The sequence below is a fragment of the Rhipicephalus sanguineus genome, chromosome 7 (genome assembly GCF_013339695.2).
Source record: "Rhipicephalus sanguineus isolate Rsan-2018 chromosome 7, BIME_Rsan_1.4, whole genome shotgun sequence".
Classification (NCBI taxonomy): domain Eukaryota; kingdom Metazoa; phylum Arthropoda; class Arachnida; order Ixodida; family Ixodidae; genus Rhipicephalus; species Rhipicephalus sanguineus.
Window position 1 is genome coordinate 74,819,781 of NC_051182.1, and position 21,878 is coordinate 74,841,658.

A 21,878-nucleotide genomic window follows, 5' to 3' on the forward strand; every position below is an offset into this window, starting at 1 on the left:
CCCGCTTCTTGTTTTATCTTGATGTATTCGGGTTTGACCAGCAAGGACGGTTATGAACGTTCGACGCTGACCGCACCGCAGTATTCGAGAAGCTTCAGTAGTAGATCGCTTTGTTAAGATTGCGCGCTGGACGCGAATAGTCAATATCGTTCCAGAGCTTGCATGACCACCAGCGATAAAACTGGAATGTTCGATGCGTGATGTATAAAAAACGGCGCGTCCCAGCCATGAGGAGTTTCTCGACGGCAGACGCTTTGTTCGCCGCTATCAGGATACAGTGTGTATTGCTGTAGTTCGAGTTTTCACTTCCCGGCCACAAGTTCGGCCAAATAAACAGTTTCATCTTGAAGACGCGGACTGCTGTCTTCGTCGACGTCACTACCACGTGGCATCTGGTGGAGGTGCTGCTCCTTCATGTTCCGACGCCCCCGTCAAGCCGTGAACCCAGCGAACCTCGCGAAGAAAACACCGACACCATCAGCGACAGTCGAGCCAGCGGCAGACTGAGAGGACTACCCCTCAATACCGACCCCTACCGGACAAACCAAGAGCCACGGCGACGAAGACAACAAGCACAATGACTGCCACAGTGTCCCCTGCAGCGATAGTGATGCAGCGATATGCGTGCCCAGGGTTCCCCATTAGGGGGGGCTAAGGGTCGTCGCAGCGCCCCCCCACCCTCCTAAGTCAATGTATGGGGCAGATTTTGCGCCCCCCCTCTTAGGTGACTAGAAGGGTCAATGTACGGGGCAGATTTTGCGCCCCCCTCTTAGGTGATTAGGGGGGGGCGGCCGCCCCCCCTGCCCCTCCTGTGCGCAGGCCTATGGATGCAGCAACCCAGGGAGTCGCCGCCATTCCGTGGTTCACCATTTGAAGACCCCGAGACCTGGCTCGAGCAGTTTGAAAGGGTCTCGACATTTACCAACTGGAACTCGGACGACAACCGGCGCCACGCGCACTTTTACCTGCAAGATGCAGCAACGACCTGGTACGGGAGTCAGGAGTCCGCACTCCGTACCTGGGAGCTCTTTCGCGGCAATTTGTTGGCGACGTTCACGAGAGTCGTCCGAAAAGAAAGGACAGCGGCCTTGTTGGAGACACGGGCGCCACACCCGAACGAAAACGTGGCCATCCTCACAGAATAAATGAACCGACTGTTCCGCCACGCTGACCCCGATATGCTCGAGGAGAAGAAAGTCCGCTTCCTCATGCGAGGAGTGAAAATGAACTCTTCGCTGGGCTGATACGTAACCCAACCAATACCGTCCAGGAATTCCTGACAGAGGCAGCAGCGATCGAGAAGATGCTGGAAATCCGTACGAGGCAGTAGAACCGCCAAATTCCTACGACGACCTACAGGAGGTTCAGGCGCTGCAATATGATGACCAGCGTGACACCATCAGACCCATCGTGCGGGAGGTTCTGCGTAAATTGTTGCCCTCCTCCCAGCCTCAAGTGGACCCGATGGCCCACGTCGTACGCCAGGAAATCCAGCAATTTCTGGGAGCACCTGAACCAGCACAGCCTGGGCCACAAGCTATTAGCTACGCAGCCGCAGCCCGCCGTGATGAGCCCCCTCACCGCCGACGTCAAGACGCCGCACCGCCGCAATGCTGCCGCCAGACACCACCGCCGCCACCACCAACGTCATACCGCCAGCCACCCGGTCAGCGATACACGCCAAGGAAGACCGACGTTTGGCGCGCCCCCGACCACCGCCCACTCTGCTACCATTGCGGAGAAGCTGGCTACGCCTACCAGTACCAACAGATGGGATTGCGTGGGTTCGCCATTGACGCGCCGCGTGAACGACCACGCGACATCGCCGACTACCTCACAGGAGCGCACTGGACCCCCCGGCAACCTTCCCGTTCGCCGTCGCCAGGCCTCACCGTCTCTCCCCAACGCCGCCCATACACTGGCCCAACTCGGGGCCGGTCACCTAGCCTGCATCCAGAAAACTAAGGGCAGCAACCGATGGAGGTGCGGTTGCTCTACGACGAAATACCAAAGATCCTCCGCCACCGACAACGACGCCACGACGAAACCTTGAGGACACGACGTGAACTAGAGAGCCCTGACAACGAAACCTCGCGACGGAGGTAGACTTGACCACGCAACGGGAAAGCAGCGGAACCAACCGACGTAGCCGGGACCCGACGCCACGACCTAACTCTAACGCGAGACGACGAACTTAGCGACCTCGACGTTCTCAACGACGGCCACAGCGTCACAGCTCTCGTCGACACCGCAGGTGACTATTCTGTCATCAGTGGACCGTTCGCCACGAAGCTGAGGACAGTTGAGGACAGTAGTCGGCAGCAGCGGCGGCACAGCGAACGTACGACTGATTGCAACTGTGCTTTTTCGCAGATATGAAGAAACCCGGTGCCTGGTTGAAATATTTCAAAGCTTTTCAAGCTGTGCAGAAACTACGTTGGATCGCTGATTGCTCATCGACTTGTGTTTCTGCGGGGCGCTGCAAACCATTCTGAGAAACGGATATAACCTGGACACTTCGTGCATCCTCGTAATCGGCAGCAGCGGCGGCACAGCGAACGTACGACTGATTGCAACTGTGCTTTTTCGCAGGTTGGTAGTTCACTTCAGAGCGTTTCTCTTAAATTTGTGCCACTGCTGTTGCTGCTGCTGCTGCCACCATTGCAATTGTTGCCTTTGTTGTCGCGACGCGTTTCGTCAGACTGTGCAGTAATGTCTCTGAAAGATGTTTGTCTCTCTTGTAAAAACGGTTTTGACTCACCAGATCTGGCAGTTCAATGCGCGGAATGTTCTGCTTCTTACCATTTCGGAGCCTGCTCGAGCCTCACAGAAAAACAATACAGAAGTAAAAGCATTGCAGCTAGACAGAAGTGGGCGTGTCCTACGTGTAAGACTGCAAAACTAAACGAAGCGGCTCCGACGAATACGGCTGCGGTGAATGAAATGGCTGAGATCAAACTACTTTTGTGTAACATAAACCAGAAACTTGATGGCTTGCTGCCATTGAAGGAGACTGTATCAAACATCGAAAGGGCGGTTCAGATGATGTCGGAAAAGTATGATGAGCTTCTAGAGCGATTGGAAAAGCAGGAAACGCAGACTAAGGGCATTAAAAAGCGAATCGACGCCATTGAAACGCAATGTAAAAAAAATTCAGATGAGAAGAACGTGCTGCAAACGGAACTGAGTGACCTTGAGTGGCGAAACAGAAAGCTAAATTTGGAATTTCACGGAATCCAGGTAACTGAAAGTGAGAACCTACTGCAGAAGGTGAACAACTTGGCTGACGTGATGAGCCTGCCAAAACTCTCAGAACTAGAAGTTGCTGCTATCCATCGCTTGCAAGCGAGACCAGGAAAAATACCAGGCATAATCCTGAGGTACACCAGACAAGCAGTTAGGGACCAGTGGCTGGAAAACCGGCACAAATTGAGAGACAGTTGCTTAATGTCGCGAAAGAATGGGCAAAAGACAATGGCTTTCAGTATGCGTGGCACAGGAACGGAAAGGTCCTCGTGCGCAGGGTCAATGGCGAGCGCGCTATCCTTCTTCGAAACGCGAACGACTTTCCCGCATAATGTTGTTCTGGTCAACTGCGAACAGTTGCAAATCTTCTCGTGATGGATGAAACAAATAATCCTGTATTTCTTTCGCAAGAACTAAATGTTATCGGCTGCACTGAACACAAAAATCTTTGAAATGTTTGCATTTAAATGTTCGTTCTCTTAAAAATATACTAGACGACCTTCAAATTTTCACCCACGCATTTTCATTCTTGTTCGACGCCATACTACTTACTGAAACGTGGCGCAAAGATAAGGATGAGGCGCTCCTTTTCACTTGTTATCAGTCTTTTTGTTTAAATCGCCCAACGCGTTGTGGGGGCGGTGTCATGTTGCTGTTGAAGGAAGGCACGCAATGTGAACTGCTTCCTGAATTTTGTGTTACATGTGATGATTTTGCAATGCTTACAGTTCGATCCGGTAAATATCTTTTTTCCGTGTGTTATAGGCCACCAGACAGAAAGTTTGACGGCTTCTTTTGTTTCTATGAGAAGCTTTTACGTTTTTCTTCAGACAATGCGTATTTTTTTGGTATCGGGAGGGGACTTTAACATTGATATGTTATGCAACTCTGCACCACAACAAACTATAAATGCAATTATTGTATCAAATGGCTTTAAAAATGCTATTAGTTCACCGACCAGGATTAGAGAAAGCAGTGCAACTTTACTAGATATGTTCATTACAAATGTCAACGATAATAACATCTTTGCAGGCGTTTTGTCTGAGGATAGCAGCGATCATCTTCCTATCATCCTCTTTATTAAAAAAAGCACCTTGCGAGAACGTAAAATACAGACGGTAACTATCCAAGATATCTCTGAATCTAGCCTAGAAGCTTTTAGAAATGAATTGCTTAGTAGTAGCCTTACTGAGATCCCTTCGATAAAAAACGTAGAGCAAGCCTACATTACATTCTTAGACAAAATCTTAGATATTTACAAACGCTGTTTCCCCGAAAAACAAGTTCGTTTGAATAAGAAAACCCGTAAGCCATGGATGACCAGGGACTTGCTTAACAAAATTAAACATAAAAATGAACTTTATCACAAGTTTCTTGTAAATAGAAATTCTGATATTTTAAAAGAGTATAAGGTCTACAGAAATCGGTTAAATAAGGAAATTAGCAAGCGCAGATCGCACTACATACATACTGAAATAGAAGCCAGCGCAGATAAGACTCGCGCCTTATGGACAAAGCTGAACTTATTTCTGAACCGGGGTACAACACGGGCAAGTGTAGGGAATCTGACTATCAACGGGCGCAACGTATCAGGAGCTAAAATCGCAAATATATTCAATGACTACTTAGTCAATAATACACATATTGATGTGTCTAGTGATTTTATTCAATTTCTACCTGATCAGAACTCATCCTCGATATTTTGTGAGCCTGTAGTGGACGAAGATGTTTATTCCGTTTTTTCGCAACTTAGAAACACTTCATCTCGTGATGTTGATGGTATGCAGATTAGACCCATTAAATATGCCCTAGATATCCTTGTCCCTTTTATCACTTACATATTCAATCTATGTTTGTCAAGTGCAGTGTTTCCCGAAAGAATGCAGATAGCAAAAGTTAGTGTTTTGTTTAAAAAAGGCGACAAAAATGATATTCGAAACTACAGACCCATATCTATTCTGCCAGTATTTTCGAAAGGGTTAGAAAAACTTATGTATCGTCAACTGTACCAATTCTTAGAAAAACACAACGTGATCAGAGCATGGTACTAGGTCGCACGTAGATGCATTGCTTAAGGAAGTTAAAGAGCTTAGAGACGAGGTACGCCGCCTCAAAACCGTCAAGGCAAACCCCAAGCCTTGCGAAATAAGAGGTGAGCAACCAGTCGCCAGAGGTAGTCGAACAGGTACCCCGCGTAGGTCTTACTAAAGCAAAGCGTAAGGCGCCTCTACCTGAAGAGGAGAGCGACTCGGAAGCATTTGAGGGAGATGCTCAGCAAAGAAAGATGTTGGAGAAACTACTCAAGATAAGTAGAGAAAATCAGGAAAGTGTAAAGCTTTTGTTGTAAAGAGTGACGGTACTCGAGGAAAAGGCGGCGATTAGGGCCAAAGCCAAGGTCCGAGCGCAGAGCAAGACAACGAATCACTCCGAGGATGCTCCGTGTGCGGAGCAAGGCATGGTAATGTAGCATCATGGAGGGCGATCACAAAGAGCTGGTAATCTGGCAGTGGAAGTGCGCTAGTTTTCAAAGGCGCAAGGCTCCACTGCGGCAATTGTTCGAGATTCAGGCGGAAAAGCCGCAGTTATTGTCATTACAGGAGACACTATGTGATGTCCCTACCCTCCCTGGCTTTAAAACTGTGTCGGTCAGGAACGAGGGAGGACGAGGACTAGCCACGATGATCAGCAAAATTTAGCCTATATTGAACACCAAATCCAATCCGGACGGGGTAAGATGGAGGCCCTTTTCGTGGAGGTTATACCGCACGGACGGCTCAAGCTGAGCGTCTTTGTACTTAATGTGTATAGCCCGCCGTCGGACCATAGACAGACGTTTAACTGCCTGCTTAGGAAGGCGACGTCGATAGCCAAGCGCTATCGGCTGATAGTTGCCGGGGCCTTTAACGCCCCTCATAATGCCTGGGGCTATGCAAGACAGACGGTAAACGGAGAGAATCTGGTGAGGATCCTGGATGATCTCGCGTTTAGGGTAATCACGGACCCAGGGTTCCCCACTAGGCTGGGCACGTTGGTTGCTCGAGACACAACGCATGACATGGCATATGTGAGGAACGTAGGTAACGTGACGTGGGGCAATAAACAGGAGAACCTGGGCAGTGACCACTTCATAGCAGCGGTAACTTTACAGGTCGACGCCAAACCAACAAGGGTATTTCGAGTCACGGACTGGGACCAGTTTAGGACAATTATGAAGGAGTGCACGGACACATATTCCTCGTTCAGCTAGGTTATCGCCTCGCTCAAAGAGGATGTAGAGAGGGCTACTAAGGTAGTACAAACGGAAGCGGAAGTCCCAAGGATGGACCCGCACCTAGCGCACCCGTTGGAGGCCAAATCCTCGATTCTGAAGAGGTGGAAAACACAACGGCTAAACCGCAGGCTAAGAAAAAAGGTTGCGGAGCTTAATAGAGAGATAGAGAGATATTGCGTGGAGCTCAGTAGGCTACAGTAGGACGAGGTATGCGCGGCAGTAGACGGGTCCATGCGCACAGGAGGGAAGTGGAACCTCTTAAAGCACCTCCTGGGTGACGCGCAGACTAAGGAGAATCAAAGGCAAACACTCACTAAAATCATCCACAGGCACAAGCAGGAGGGAGGTACTGAACAAGCTTTTTTGTATGCGGTCGTGGATAAATACCTCCCCATAGGGCCGACGCAGGATCGAGTGCTCAACGGTAGAGGATCTGGACGCGCCCTTCACGGAATCGGAGATAAGGGTGGTGCTGCACAATTTAAACAGCAGATCGGCTCCGGGGACGGATAAGGTTTCTAACAGACTATTACGGAACTTGGATGATAAGGTAGTGGAACTACTAATTGAGGAGGTCAACAGATTATGGGACGAAGGAGATGTGCCCGACAAATGGAAAGCGGCCTCGGTGATACTGATTCCAAAACCTGGAAAACCCCTTGGTTTGGACAACATGAGACCGATATCGCTAACTTCGTGCATAGGCAAGGTTGCAGAACACGCAATTTTGAACAGCGTTTCCGGGTATGCAGAGCGTATGGGCCTCTTTCCACATAATATGATGGGTTTCCGGCCCGGGCTATCTACGCAAGATGTTATGCTAATGCTGAAGAAGCAAATCTTTGATAGCGGCGCTCGGGACGTGAGGGGGATTCTAGCCCTGGATCTCACTAAGGCGTTTGACACAGTGTTCCATCGATACATACTGCAGGCCACGGCGGGCATGGGCCTGGGAGTCAAATTCCAGGCCAGAACTGCTACTATGCAAGCGGAGAACTGCTACTATGCAAGCGGAGCAGATTCGGTCGAGCGAATACAAATTGGGACCTCGGGGTACCCCCCAGGGTTCAGTTATCTCACAGCTGCTCTTCAACAAAGTCATGAAGGGTCTTTCAGAGAGGCTGGGTGGCCTCCGGGGCATATGCCACGCACTTTACGCGGATGACATCACGATTTAATGCCCAGGGGGTTCTCTAGCGGAAATCGAGGAAGCTTTACAAGCGGCCTTGGACGAGACGGAGGCCTACCTCGCGGACACGGGTCTCAAGCTGTCTCTGAGTAAGTCGGAGCTGTTACTTTACAGACCGGCAAGGCTAGGAGTTAGAGCTGTAACACCTTTAAACCAGCTCCCCGTGGCAATATATGCGAGTGGACAGAAAATTTCTAGAGTCGACTCAGTCAAAATCCTAGGCCTGCTCATAGACGCGAGGGGCTGTAATGCCAAAACAATTACCCACGTTACAGCCAAGACAGAAAATATGCTAAGGTTAATCGCTAGGGTGTCCAACCGAAAGAAGGGGTTAAGTGACGACAACCTCCTTAGGATGTACCACGCGTTTCTCATGAGCCGTATTAACTATGTGGCGTCAGCTCTGATATGGACTAAAACAGAGAAAAGGAAGCTAAATACGCTCATGCGCTAGAGCATCAAGAAAGTCCTAGGCTTGCCTATTTTCACGAGCTCCGGCAGGCAAGATCAACTCGGGATGCACAATAACATCGAAGAGATAATAGAGGTGCAGGTCACTGCCCAGGTGGTTAGGCTATCGTCGACAAAGGCTGGCAGGAGAATCCTTGCCGAAGTTGCCATGGCTTCTAGGATCATGGAGGAACGGCGGACAGCACTGAGTCGGGAAACGAGGGCGACCTACATGGTGGGGCCCTTCCCGCGAAACGTACATCCGCAGTATAACGAGGGTAGACGTAAAGCCCGTGCACGAGCCATCTTGAGGAGAGTTAAAGATGACATGGACTCCACCGTCTTTGTCGATGCAGCGCAGTACGGGAACAGGATAATGTTCGCGTTGTCGGTTATAGACGGGTGGGGGGAGGTTCGCTCCTCCGCCTCGGTAAGGGCGGCCACCCCGGGTATGGCGGAGCAAACTGCGGCAGCGCTGGCCTTGTCTGACCCAGAGCGTTCCTACATTTACACTGACTCGAGGGAGGCAATCAGAGCTTTCGAATCGGGCAACCTCGCTCGAGAGGCGGCCTCCATTCTAGAGAAGAGGGCTTGTCCCGGCTCTCATTTTATCACTTGGTTCCCTGCACACATGGGGAAGAACGTTCTCGAGGGCTTCCCAAACCTCAACCAGCTGGCCCACGATCCTGCGCGAGAACTCACGCGCCGCGACGGTCTGGAGGCTCCGGAGGGGCAGGAAGGGTCTCAGCAGCATTTAATGAGGTCACTAAGCATTACCAACTTGGCAGGAGACTCTATCCTTCTCCTCACCCGAAGCTCAACAGAGCTCAGTCAGCTATTCTGAGAATGTTGCAGACGGGGTCTTTCCCGTCGCACGGCATTCTCAGTAAGATGTACTCGGACATGACCCTGGTCACCCCGACTGCAGTGAAACATTTTGCTCCCTGGATCACATGCTCTGGCGATGTCCGGCGTTGCCTAAAACCCTTCGCTCCAGCGAAGCCGAACGGAAGGAGGCCATCAGAAGCACGGCACTCCGAAAGCAAGCCCAGGCTATCTAGAGGGCCCAGGAAAGGGCGGAGCGTCATGGCGTTCTGTCCTCTACGTGGGCGCGGCCAGCGGTTCCAACGGCCTCCCGTTAGGGGATCCTCTTAGTAACTCCTCAAGATCCAATAAAGTTCGTTGTCTGTCTGTCTGTCTGTCTGTCTGTCTGTCTGTCTGTCTGTCTGTCTGTCTGTCAGTCCGAGAAACATTCTTCGAATTTCAAGAAAAATAAACTCCGAAAACTCGGAGCCCTACATAAAAGCACGCCAGTGCTTGAATCTAGAAATAACCCTTTAGAAGCGTCATGTGTGGCGAGGAAACAGACGTAACATTGCGTGGCAGTAGAGTAGAATCACACCAGGGGTCAAACAATGCGAATAGCGTAAGTAGCGGATTGTTTGAAGCTGCACACCTATTACAAACGGCTCAGCCGTAATTCATCATCAGCCAAAGGATCAAAAACGTGTGCAAGCAGCTACGTAGGTGCGCGCATTGCTTGACATTCGCACAGTGGGTGCTTCGCAACTGTAATTGCAGTAGGCGCCCAAGGGGAGTTCACAACGGTCAACTCCTTCGAGGAGTAACAGGCACAAGTGCACAGAAAAGTGGGTACACTCGCACGGCCCAATGATTTCACACTCGCAGCAGCGGTGGCGGTCCTCGGCGGCGGAGAGGTGAGCAATAGAGCTTCCACGCCCTGCGGATTGGGCGTCGTTACAGACGTAGACGTTTAATGTAGCCCAAACTTGGACAACGCTAGCAATGCCAATACAGGTATGATGTGACAATTTGTACAACGACAACGTATGAACAGTCTTGAAGTGCATGAGCGTTCTGACCGACGAATGAAACGAAAGGCACTGCACATCGAGCATAGGCAAGCACGCTGACACATGTATAAACTCGCATTCATTTCCAAGATGAGTAGGTAAATCCTGCGAGTGTGCAGCAAGATGCGAACATGAATGACTACCTGAGTCCGAGAGCCCGCGAGTAGCCTACTAGGCGATTGAGCCTTTATGTGATTATGAGTGTGGTTGTGAGACGTGGGTATATGAACAAGATCGAGTACTGTTGTCACCCAGCTGTCTTTCTCCGGAACTCATGACCTCTTAAGTTCCCGGATGCCATGCATGTGAATACACTCTGATGGGTGCGCGTTTTGGGGGTTCTCGTGTGAGGACAACCATAAGCACGCAGCGATGTCGTTCTCCTGATTGCATAGAACGGCCTATCATCGGTCATTATCATGTTAGCGCGCACATCGAGAAACACGTCCACTTTAAAACGTTTTCGATCATTGCGCTGCACTAGCACGCAACAGTATAACTTAATAATAACTGCTGGGGTGTTACGTCCCAAAACCACAACATGATTATGAGGGACGCCGTAGTGGAGGCCTCTGGAAATTTCGACCGTCCGGTGCTCTTTAACGTGTACCTAAATCTATGTACACAAAACCGAAATAGCCCAACGTAAACCGTACGTTACTGCTGTAGCTCTCTAATGCTGGTTTTGAGTTTTAGCGGGGCGTACGGGCTTTATGCTTGGACCCTCAGCAACAAAAACATCGCTCAGCCATTTAAACAATGATTACGCCGCAACTGCACATGCACAACCAAGACATACGTTGTACAGGGCACGCGCCAACAAAAGCCCCCCGCCGTGTTTTCGACTTCCACCGTAGGTTACGTGAGGGTGAAGCCAGAAACATTTTTACGGGAGGAGTTCAACCGTGCTTTAGGTATGTTGGTACGTGCGTTTGTATATGTGCGTGTATATATACACAAATGCAAAATTGAAAAAAAAAGACTGCGGGAGAGAGGTTCAAACCCGCCTGACGCTGCTACGACAGAGCGGTTCAAGAAAGACACTGGCGGCAGGGCGCCCCGCAAGCCCAGCGCTACTAACGCGACGACATTTCCGCCGTCGCCCCCATATAAGAATGGAACCGCCCGAGCGCGACGCGCGCATCGAGCTTTCAAGACCACGGCCTGTCTGGATCACGCGTCTCGCCGCGAAAGGTGTACGTCTGCGTCGCCTGACGAGCCTTACCGTCGCCCCCTGCGCTCGCGGCAAGTGCGGCTGGATTCAGTTCAATTTTCACACAAACTGCGGCGCTCTCGTGCAAGCATTTCTGAGGCAAGGCAGGTACGTACGTCGACATCTTCATTTTTCGTTGCATGCTGTCGCAGTAGCCCGGATATATACTATTAAATATGTCACGGAAAGGCGAAATGCGCGGAAGTTTTCCGTTACCGTAAAACTGTTCTATGTCTCTCGATTAACGCAACGGGTTCGTTATTTCCCCGTGACCTTCCTGCGAATTGAATACGGTATTTTCTTCTAGAAACGGTGCTTATTTTCTGTTATTTGAGGGCGCTTCTTTTCTAATATGGTTACTGAGAGTAATTATAGCCAGGCGGAAAGTGTAAAACACTCCCAAGGACGCATACGTCGAATTCGAAAACCGCCATGGATCTTTCCAGAAGAAAGGACGTGCCCACTCTGGCAGAGGCGTGGCCGGCAAGGAGCACTGGTCTGGTCGCCAGAGTCTGGGCTGTTAGCTTTGGCTAGAATGTACAATATCTACGTTCACGCAAGCGATTTGACGCACTGCGTAGCGGCTTTTATCCACCTGTCTGAATCTTTTCGTCATAGCACGTAGCAGGGGGAATGCTTTGCGTTTGGGAAGTCTCGCCTCGGTCATCTGACGCTGTTCGCAATGCCACCTCGAAACCGTTTATGCTCTTTTCTCTCGTTATTCGTGCTCGTAGAATTCTTTGCTTTTCTCCCATTTACTGGCGTTTCTTATACCTTAAACGCCTGCCCCGTTATTCTAGCCTTTTTAAGCGAAGTTCGTTATAACTACTTTGGTGGCGGCGTCGTACGCGAAAATATCAAAGCCCCTTTCTAAAAGAAAGATAGTTGAACGGCAGTCCTACTTCCTTGCAGACTCAGACAAAGCCAATGTGCAAAGCCAATGACCACGCACCGAACCCAAGAACTGTTGAGCGAGGCAATGCGATGCTTATGTGATGTGATTGCTTGTTTAGGATAGTATTTTGTGAACGTTGTAGTTTAATGACGACACATTTCGTTAAGTTACATAGGCTTTACTTTTAGATCACGTACACGCCTTGGGATTGCTGTGGTAATGGTCAGTGGCTCTGCCATCGTCACGTGACACAGCATGCTTGCAAACGCGAGATCAATGCAACAGCAATGATGCGTCGTGGGCCTGTGCAGCGTCAGTTTCAACGAGCATGATCTAGCTGCGGGCACGATAGCACTCGTGATTACTTTCGCGTGCGGCACCCTCCTCTACCGAGCGCTGCGCCCACGCTCTAGCCATTGTGACGGCCGGGAATGCATTGGGTGACGCGCGTAATGCATTGCACTTATACCGGGTGCCAAGCTATCTTTAGCCAAGGGTTAAAAAATATACAATATTAGAAGCAGGCGAGTGAAATCAGTTGAAAATTGCTGACCTTGCGCAGCTCGGACAATTTTTGTTGTTTTTATTTACTTATGTGTTAATTAGGATTATTTAACTAAATTACTAAATATTGAGTTTAGGCAACAAATGCGACTTGCAAAGTTCGAGATCGTCTTCAGAAACCCCCATTGCATTATTTGCGAGAAAGTCTCAAGTATACCATTTTTTCCAAGGTGCAAAAGAAGCCCGCGAAATACAAAAAAAAAAACATGGCTGATCCCTCCGTCATAGGAATCGGTATAACACGAAAGTGAAACGTGTCTTCACAGAAGTAGTGCTTATTGTGTAGTGATATATGAGACCTTGTTCAATGTCTATTCGTGTTTGGCAGCTATAGAACCGTTTGACGGGGATGCGCCCATGTTGACAGCATGTCTCTATCGCGGCGACTAACGCCCATGATTATGATTAAACCGTTGTGGTAGCTGACGGTGTGAACATATATTTGGACACAGCGAATCGTGAATCCCGCGTAAGGATGATATCAACAAGCTCATAATCAACACTGGTGCCCGGTATGCACTTCTTCAAAGCCTCGTCAATTAAGGAGAGAAACGGCACGGTGTGCGCTTTCTAGTAATGTGTAGCCGACGCCTGTGCTCATGCATACACTAACACACACTGCGCTTCAGCAACGCGGGAGATAGAGGTTCGTAGCCTGAGCCGCAAACGCGTGCGTCCCGCTGGTTTCTGTCTCGCAGGCGCTGCTCTCGCTCCACCAAGGCACGACATTCGCCCGTCGAAATCGCGTCCTTTCTGCAACGTGTATTGCAGCAGTTTTGTTAGTCGGTGCTGTCACCATTGAAGCAGTCGGCGGCGGAGAAATCCCGTTGGTGCACGTGGAAGCTGCACTACTCCGATGAGCCGACGCACGCTAACACGAAGCGAAAGGCAAAGAAAGACCATAACCAACGTAACTTCGTCAAGGGTGCCCCAGCGACGCCAGCGCGGCCAGTCTACCTCTCTGGTATCGAGACGCTGTAACCATGACCTCTGATATCGCGTGCAATCTCGGAGTAAGCGCTAGTAAGTGTCGATCGTGAAGCATTATTTCTTTTCACATCTCCAAGACGGCGGCACCGCCCCGCTGCGCCCGCCGCGAAAGAGAATGTGTGAAGGATATCAGGCGCGTTCGCACCGTGTCTCGCATCTCCCGAATTAGCTTAGTCGGTAGGGCGCCGGGCGCTTGCCGTCGCGGCCGCAAGGTCGTGGGTTCGATTCCCAGCTGGGTATCTTTTAAGTGCGAATGCATTTCTTAGTCTGGCTACGTGAGGCATCCGGCGTTGTCCGCGCGCCTCTCCGCTCCCACTCCCTCTCGCATAGCAACAGCTGCGGGCCCGCGCGCTTATCCTCGCCCCTAGCAACCGGAGCAAGTGGTGCGGGCGGAGTAGTGGAGAGTGAGTGGAGAGGAGGAACGCGCTCTGGCGTGTGAGGCCGCTCGCATCGCGGGAGCTCGGCGAGACCCGCGTGTGTGGAGAGAGGGTAGGTGCAGTGCTTCGCCACTCCTTCTCTCGCCGTTCGCTCTCTCTCCTCCCTGCGCCACCGCCTCAATGCAGTGCGTTTGAAACGCGTTTGTGCTGCCTTGGCACAGCCTGAAAACAGCGCGTTCTAAACGCGTTTGTGCTGCATTGAAGGCGGTGGCAACATCCCTGAGGTGATTACGAACGCACATAGGAAGCGTTCGTTGAAAGAGGCGCCCAAAAGGGAGACACTTGAGCGCGTCGATTTGTCCAGCTTTACGCCATTAAAATTACTACGCCGTGTACTCTCGCCTAGCATCACAACGGGGGAGTGGCGTGAACTCCTCACAAGTTCCAGCCTCGACGCTCAGCTCACGGCCGTCCGGCGGGCCCGCGGGGTGGCGGATAGGCTGAACCTGTCTGCCCCAACGTGGGACTAAGCCGGGTGCGCGACTTCGTCGCGCCCTGCTGGACCTAATAAAAGTTGTTTTCATTCATTCATTCATTCGGCGCAAGAAATGCCTTCGCATTTCCTCACGGTTCCGTTCGGGGAGGTGGGGGCACTTTTTTCTTGTTTTTTTTTTCTTTCTCACGCGTTGGCGTCCATTTATCAACGTCATATTCGTGACGGATGTACTTGGTGGACCGCGCCATAAAACACTTTCGTGTTAAAAAAATCACGTGACTAGCGCGTTCGCGCGCAACTAACATGCTGCTCTCAGCCGTGGTTTGAGCGAACGAATTCAGCTGCGGCCGCGACTCGCCGGCTTCGTTGCAGTGGCACGTAAGCCGTTAAGTTAACGGTGGTTTTTTCGCCCCCACCAGCCAGTTGGCACGCGTGAAGGTGCAAGTTGTAGCGAGCGCGGGTTAAGAAGCCACCGCCGACTTATCGGCCTAGCGCTGCGACGGAGCCGGCGAGTCCCGGCCGCAGCTGATTTCATTCGCTCGAACCTGTGGTGTCTGTGCTGCGCAAATTATCTGTTCTGCGCAATGTGGCTGTCACCAATTTGCAACTGATTTGACTCGCCTGCGTCAAATATTGTATTTTTTAACCCTCGCCTAAAGATAGCTGGAACACCCGGTATATGCACCGCTCGTCTAGGTAGCGTGGCGTTGCACTTCTCATTGTTCTTATCGGTACAACAGCGCACGTATTCTGTAGTCTTCTACGATACGTATGTCGAGTGGCAATAATTGTTCTATTCTTTGCACAGATAGTGCCAATGTGTAAGTTGGCTTTCCTGCAGTACGTAGTCGGTGCTCACGGACGAATCAGTGAGACACAGAAAGCTTGGCTTTAAAGGCCGGCGGCGGCGAGCGTAGAGAACATGTGGGCCTCGAAGGGCACACCGTTCACATTTGTATTTGTATGCGCCGTTTCCCAATGATTGATGCTCTCTCGATCAGGGGCTTGTCGGCGAGCAGCCGCCTTCGACATGGCAGTGGGATATTTTTATCCAGGCGACTATTCATTTCACGTCGCCACATCTAATACTTGCCTGGATTAGAATGCATGACCGTCGTTGTTGCCTGTAGCAACTACCCGGCATGAACGGAGCAAACATACTCGTATGGGAGTCATTCTTGGTGATATGGTGGCTAGCGATTGCATGCCGCAACTTGGACCGTGTTAGCGAAAGCGCGTGTACCCATCATTCGAGTGCTTCTGTGCCTGCCTAAATATCTCTTGTTGCTTGCTGTAGTCGTTTTCTGTAGTATCTAGAGTATGAATGCGCAAGGATGGAGCAGCAGACCTGAGGGGAATTCCATGCAACACGTCGCCGAATCTTCTGGGGTGCAGCTAATTATCGGGCAGCCTAACGAGGGAAGATTCTGCTCGATTTTTGCTTACGTGGCTCATATTTGTTTATCACAAACAAGATAAAAAACGTACCAAGATACACTTGCTTTAATCTTTTTCTTTAGTTTAGAGGGATGCTGCAGTTTGAAACAAAAACTGTAGATTGTTTTGGGACGATGAGGCTGTTCCGATAAACAGTTTATTTCACATGTTTTTGAAGAGCTGCCTGTCTTGCTGGAGGATTCTGAGATCGCGGCGGCTGCACGCCAGCGCGCGGAGCTGCGCATCGACGTCCGTGACGTCAAGCGTCCCCGCAGCGGAAGAAGGAGTTTGTTTGCTTTCCTGTCCTGCTACTTCCCTTTCTCCACGTCTCCTTTACATCCCACTTTTTACAAAGTCACTGAGGGATGCCCCACCCGGGAGCATTGTTGGCTGCGGGTGCCGTTCGTACTGGTTTAGAAACCGTAGTGGGCGCGGAGCGGGTTGAGAGTGTGGGAATCGAGCGCGCCCACCCCTTTGGCGCCTCGTTCCCCAGCTAGCACGTGTGTAGGGCTCGCGCGGCTAGAGCGCTGGGGACCGCCGTTAATCGGCGGTATGGCGACCGCGGCGGCAGCGCCAGCCGTGCGTCAGCTTCCCGGCGCGCGGGCACGCGTCCGGGCATGCCTCGACATGCTCACGCCACCAAGCTAGCTTACGTCACTGTGCAACGCCGTTCCTCATTGGCCGCCAGTGACAACCCCCTTCCCCCTTGAGCTCGCTTCTGTCTGGCGCGGGCTTGCCCGCGTCAGATGCTCTCAGGCTAGCACGAGAGGTTGACGCGCTGCTCTAGCAGGCGGCTTCTCGTTCGTGTGCTCGACCGCTGCCCTTTTGTGTGGTAGTCCTAGCGCCGCTGGCAAGCGTACTCGTTCGGTCTTGCGGAGTTCCCCTTACGGCCTGCAAGCCTGTGAGTGTCGTACTGTGCTGCATCTTGGGTTAATAAACCCGTTGTTGTTGTTACCCTGCCTCGTGCGTGGTTTCTGCGCCGTGCCGGAGAATCGACGAACCCGGCCGTAGCGTCTTTGTTCGCTGCGGCAGTGGAGAACGTCGCGTCCCTACACGGTCGCGCTCGTAGGTAAGCCTAGTGCAAACCTATCTCCACAAGAGACGCGGGCGACGGCTGCCATGGCTGGCACGCCCATTTCCGCTGAGGTTACACATCACCCCCTCTTGTTCGCCGCGCGGCCGACAGACGCTGCAATTTTGGAAAAACGCACTAAATTCATTATTTTCCTCCAGTTTACGGTTGAAAACAAGGTTGTGTTAACCAGTTTCAGTACACAAACTTTCAATTGGGCTGGAAATCTCGACAGCAAACGTTTTGTTCAGTATCCCTTCAAGACATCGCTTACTGACGTCGAACTATGATAGGTGATTTATGTGCTATTTTGTTACAGGCATCCAGCCATGCCCAAAGCCAAAAGACAGACGTCTCAACGACCTTCCAGCCCTGTCCAAAGCGCTCAAAGAACAATCTGCGGGAATCGGAGGCAAGATTCCGCCGCATCGACCGGAGACAAAGGGTTAGTAATCTGTGTGCGTCACATGTTTCTGAATTGTTATCAGAATTTCCTACGGCTCTTTGTTCAATCCAGGTCATTTCGCATTTATAAAAATTGTTGCTTTCTATGGCGCGTTTTTTCTTCGTGGTTTACTAAACTTCATATTAGCATCAACAATTGCAGTTTAATAATGTACAACATAATACTTATTGCAGAAGTTGCGAGGTTATTATGTGGTCCCTTGTTTTTTGTTACGAGGGTAATAACTTATTGAGCTAACCTGCACTGACAGTTGCAGATGCGTCTAGAAATGTACAGGATCTGAGAACCGTGTCTGAACCGGAGCTTTAGTCGGAACTAAAGCAGAACCAACATTCTTAGAACGTTGCGGAACCCGAACTTATCCTCAGCGGAAAAAAGATAATAGTGGTCACTAGTTCAGCTTAGAAATTATTCAAGGATATAGAGCAAGCAGGCAAGCGCGACAACATATAGCGTAGGGTTGCGCGAAAGAACAAGGACGAAGGTAAGTGGACAGGACGGGATTTGCGCCCGTCCTGTCCACTTACCTTCGTCCTTGTTCTTTCGCGCAACCCTACGCTATGTGTTCACCTGTGCACCAACTAGCCCAAATGAGAGCTTTACTGCGACAACATATACCACCATTCTTCCTCGGCTTCTCCCACTAGGAGATTGGTACGGCTAACGAGTACAGCAGTCTTCGTGAATGCCAATTCACTGTAGACATAAGGGCTCAAAGTTTATTTATTTATTTATTTAAAGTACCTGCAGCGCCCGAAGGCATTATTGCAGGGGGGAATACACAGGGTAACATATGCTTACATAAACGGATAACTATGAAAACAAGATCAACAACAAAAAAGGAAAAAAAAAGAGAAGAAAACTATGAGCGTAACAGTATATCTCTGAACGAAGTTTCAGTGCGACAGTCAACAATTTCCTGTGGAAGCTGATTCCACTGGGAGATTGTGTGCGGAAAAAACGAGTATTGGTATACGTTTGTTCTGCAAAAACTTTCTCTTATTTTTAGAGGGTGATCACTTCTGTGAGACAAGAAATGGGGTGGTAAAATGTAAGATTCTTTATCTATTTTGACCAAGCCATGAAAGATTTTGAAAAGCATTTCTAATCTAATGTTTTTTCTACGTGTACTTATAGTTCCCACCCCAACCTATCCTTTATTGTAGTAACACTAAACGTGAAGTCATAGTTAGAACTGACAAAACGGATATGCAGGCCTAGACGCTTACGCTTCTGTACTAAGCCATACCACTAGCTCTGCGCAGTCGAAACATTGCTGAAGGAGCTTCGCATGATTTCCAGGCTCGCATTATGGCCTATCTAATATCTCTCTACTATCTAAGTCATCTCACTACAGCGAACTGACAGTACTGCATGTCAAGGTCTGTTTAGGTAATGGTGGCCTATTAGCGACAGCACAAAGACAGCGTAATTGTTAATAACAATAATAAAATTACTGAAAGTCTTGTTCCTCTTACGACTTCCGGTTAAGCAATTCCGGTGTTCCGATTATTCAGAAAAAGTCTTCTTAAAGTATAACTGCTATGAAATCGATGGTTTTGGTTCAAGTTATAGTTAAATTGGATACATTGGATGTCGGATAATAAGGTTTAAATTAGTCAGGATAATTAAGGAATATTATTAGAATGAGTTCATTGAAAGAGCACACGCGTTTATTGTTAGCAGCTGGCAGAGCAAATCTAAACCACGAAAAATGAGAGAAGGTGTCCATGATGATGAGGATGAAGATGGTGAAGAAACGAAACCTTGAATGTCCAAAAGCTATTCACAATCTTTTGTCGAGTTCTGCCTCGCGCAAAAACTTGTTCAGAGATTTGAAAATATTGCGCTGATGATGACCTGTATGTCCCAAAAGAACTTTTTCCGATACTTATTGCTTGACAGAATTCTACAAAAAGGTGGCCATCGATTTTCTTTGTATGCTATATCGCGGAAAGACGCACAAGAGGTGTTGAATATTCTCTGGAGTGCCGCAAGCCTCGCACTTTCGGACTGTTTGCACTGCCGATGCGGTGCAGAAAGCGAAGAGTGAACGCCACAGCTAGGCGTAATCTGTGCGCTACGTTCGAACTGCACCTTGTCATGGTTGACTGTATTTCAACTTGCCTGTCTGGGTCTAGTTCGTGAAGACGGCGGTGACGATGACTTGGTAAAGAGGAATATGGTAATCAGCATCACTAAAGAGAGTATACACAACCGCGTTAGTGTCGGGCCGCCGTGAAAATGGAATGGACAATATTGTGGCGTAAACGTGGGCCATCTTTGCCTCCGCATCGGCTTGCTCGTTTCCATGTAGGCCGCAGTGCCCTGGAATCCACTGATATATCATACGATGGCCTGTTTTCAGGGCTACATCGTGTGATTCGGCCACTTCTTGAGCAAGCAGATAATATGGCCCTCGTTTAAGCGCGGAATCTATTACTTGAAGCGCTGGTTTACAGTCACAGAATATAGTTCTGCTGTGAGGCGGCTGCGTCGATATTAGTTGCCTAATTTGACACAGCTAACGCTCTCCTGCGCGGATGGCGCTTCTGGAATGTGAAAGGCTTTTGGTGTAGCACGAAACGAAACATGGACACGAGAAGGGACACAGGAACACCACACAGCGCTGTGTGGTGTTCCAATGTCCCTTCTCGTGTCCGTGTTTCCTTTCGCGCTGCACCAAAAGCTTTTCTTGCGATAGCAATTAGGCTGGATTTTGCCGTCGCCGTCGCCGCCGTCATGCACCGTATATGTATAAGTATGTATCTATATATATATATATATATGTATATATATATATATATATATATATATATATATATATATATATAAAAGCCCCAAAGAAAAATAATTCAGAAAATGCTTCCGAAGCGCGGAATCGAACCAGGGACCTCTTGCTCCGCAGCGAGTGGCGCTATCCACTACGCCACGAAACGCCGATCCTCCACGTAGCTAACGGCGAGCGTTACATACACACCCTTTACCGCTGGACGGACTCAGAGACGGCAGGCGACAATAAGCGTTTCGTGATTACCAGCGAGATGGCGCTAGGAGCCCGACGGGCACATTTAAAAGTCGTCGGCGAGCTCGCTCGCTTCTTCTTATATTTGCGCATGGGAGAACCTTGACCTTCCGCTGTCTGCTCGCGCGGTTTTCTCGTGGTGAGGGGAAGAGGAATGCTTCAAGCTTTCACCGTGATGTCCGCGCTCATGTTACGGCGCGTACGAATGTCAATCGAGCTCAAGGGACGCCGCTAAACGAACAAACAGAACATGAGCGCGAACTATCAAGTGTCACAGCTCGACACTTGAAGCACGCTAGTTTCCTTCGCTGCTTCGGCCGCCTTTGCAACAGGAGCGCCGTTCAAACTGAGATTATCCATTGGCGAGCCTCACTTCGTATAGCATTATTTCTTGCTATCGCATTCATTGCTTCGCCCTTGCGGCGAAACTGTGGCTTTTTTCATTTGAGTAACCAACAAGCCCATGTTGCAACCCTGGAATGTGAGTCTTTGCGTTAATTCTGGGGGTGGTCAGTCTGGCAACAGAGCATATCTCGCAAGACCTCGCTTTTACCCACTCTCAAAGGAAATGGCCTCATTCACTGCATTTATCGAGCCAGCTAATGCAGGTGGGAATAGCTGTATGCTTTGGGTGCTGGCATTGTTTTCATAAATTAGAGAATAATGAGCTCTTACCTTTCCTAAGATGTCTCTACGAATGCGTCCAGTAATTAATTAGCTAAGATGTCTCTACAAATGCGTCCAGTAATTATTTAGGTCAAGGAAAAGATAGGGGACAATAGTTGTTGGCCTTAACTGTAGCGTAGTGATGATAACGTAAATGGAAACGAATTTAAGTGAAAAAATAACCCTTTATCGTCGGTGATATCTGAACCCGCAACCTTAGAATTACTTATCCGATGATTTACTGATTGAGCAGCTGGCGCTTCCCCGTCACTTCAATTCATTTCTGCTTATACGGTGATTACTACACTACCGCATAAACAAAATTTAATGTCCCTTATACTTTCCTTGGTCTAATTATCTGTTGGGTTAATTTGCTAGTGTCTAACAAAGCGAAGAACCCCTCGAAAGAAATACCCCTGATTTTGTTCTAAGATGCCCGTAATGCTCTTTGTGTATCAATCAGGACTCATGGCAATAGACCGCAGACCGTTCGGTATAAAGAAAGTACTGGGCCCGTGGCCAACCAGAGCCTTACGGGCGCTTTAAAAGCGTTAAAACGCTTTCTTGAAGACTGTGGCATTACTCACTATTATTAAGACATCTATGTTCCTATAACTTTAAAAACACCTATTATGTGTATCTCCTAG

The 21,878-nt window shown here is 49.6% G+C and overlaps 1 protein-coding gene across 1 annotated transcript in view; it reads left to right on the forward strand.

Annotated features, from left to right (window-relative positions):
- Positions 1–972: 972 nt before the first annotated feature.
- The window catches only part of LOC119398771 (zinc finger protein 771-like), a 51,587-nt gene continuing 30,681 nt past the window's right edge, over positions 973–21,878 (forward strand). The window contains exons 1-4 of the mRNA XM_037665589.1: positions 973–988; positions 1,271–1,426; positions 7,703–7,795; positions 17,394–17,519. Of these exons, the coding sequence (XP_037521517.1) occupies positions 973–988; positions 1,271–1,426; positions 7,703–7,795; positions 17,394–17,519 (391 nt within the window). The remainder of the gene's footprint in view (positions 989–1,270; positions 1,427–7,702; positions 7,796–17,393; positions 17,520–21,878) is intronic.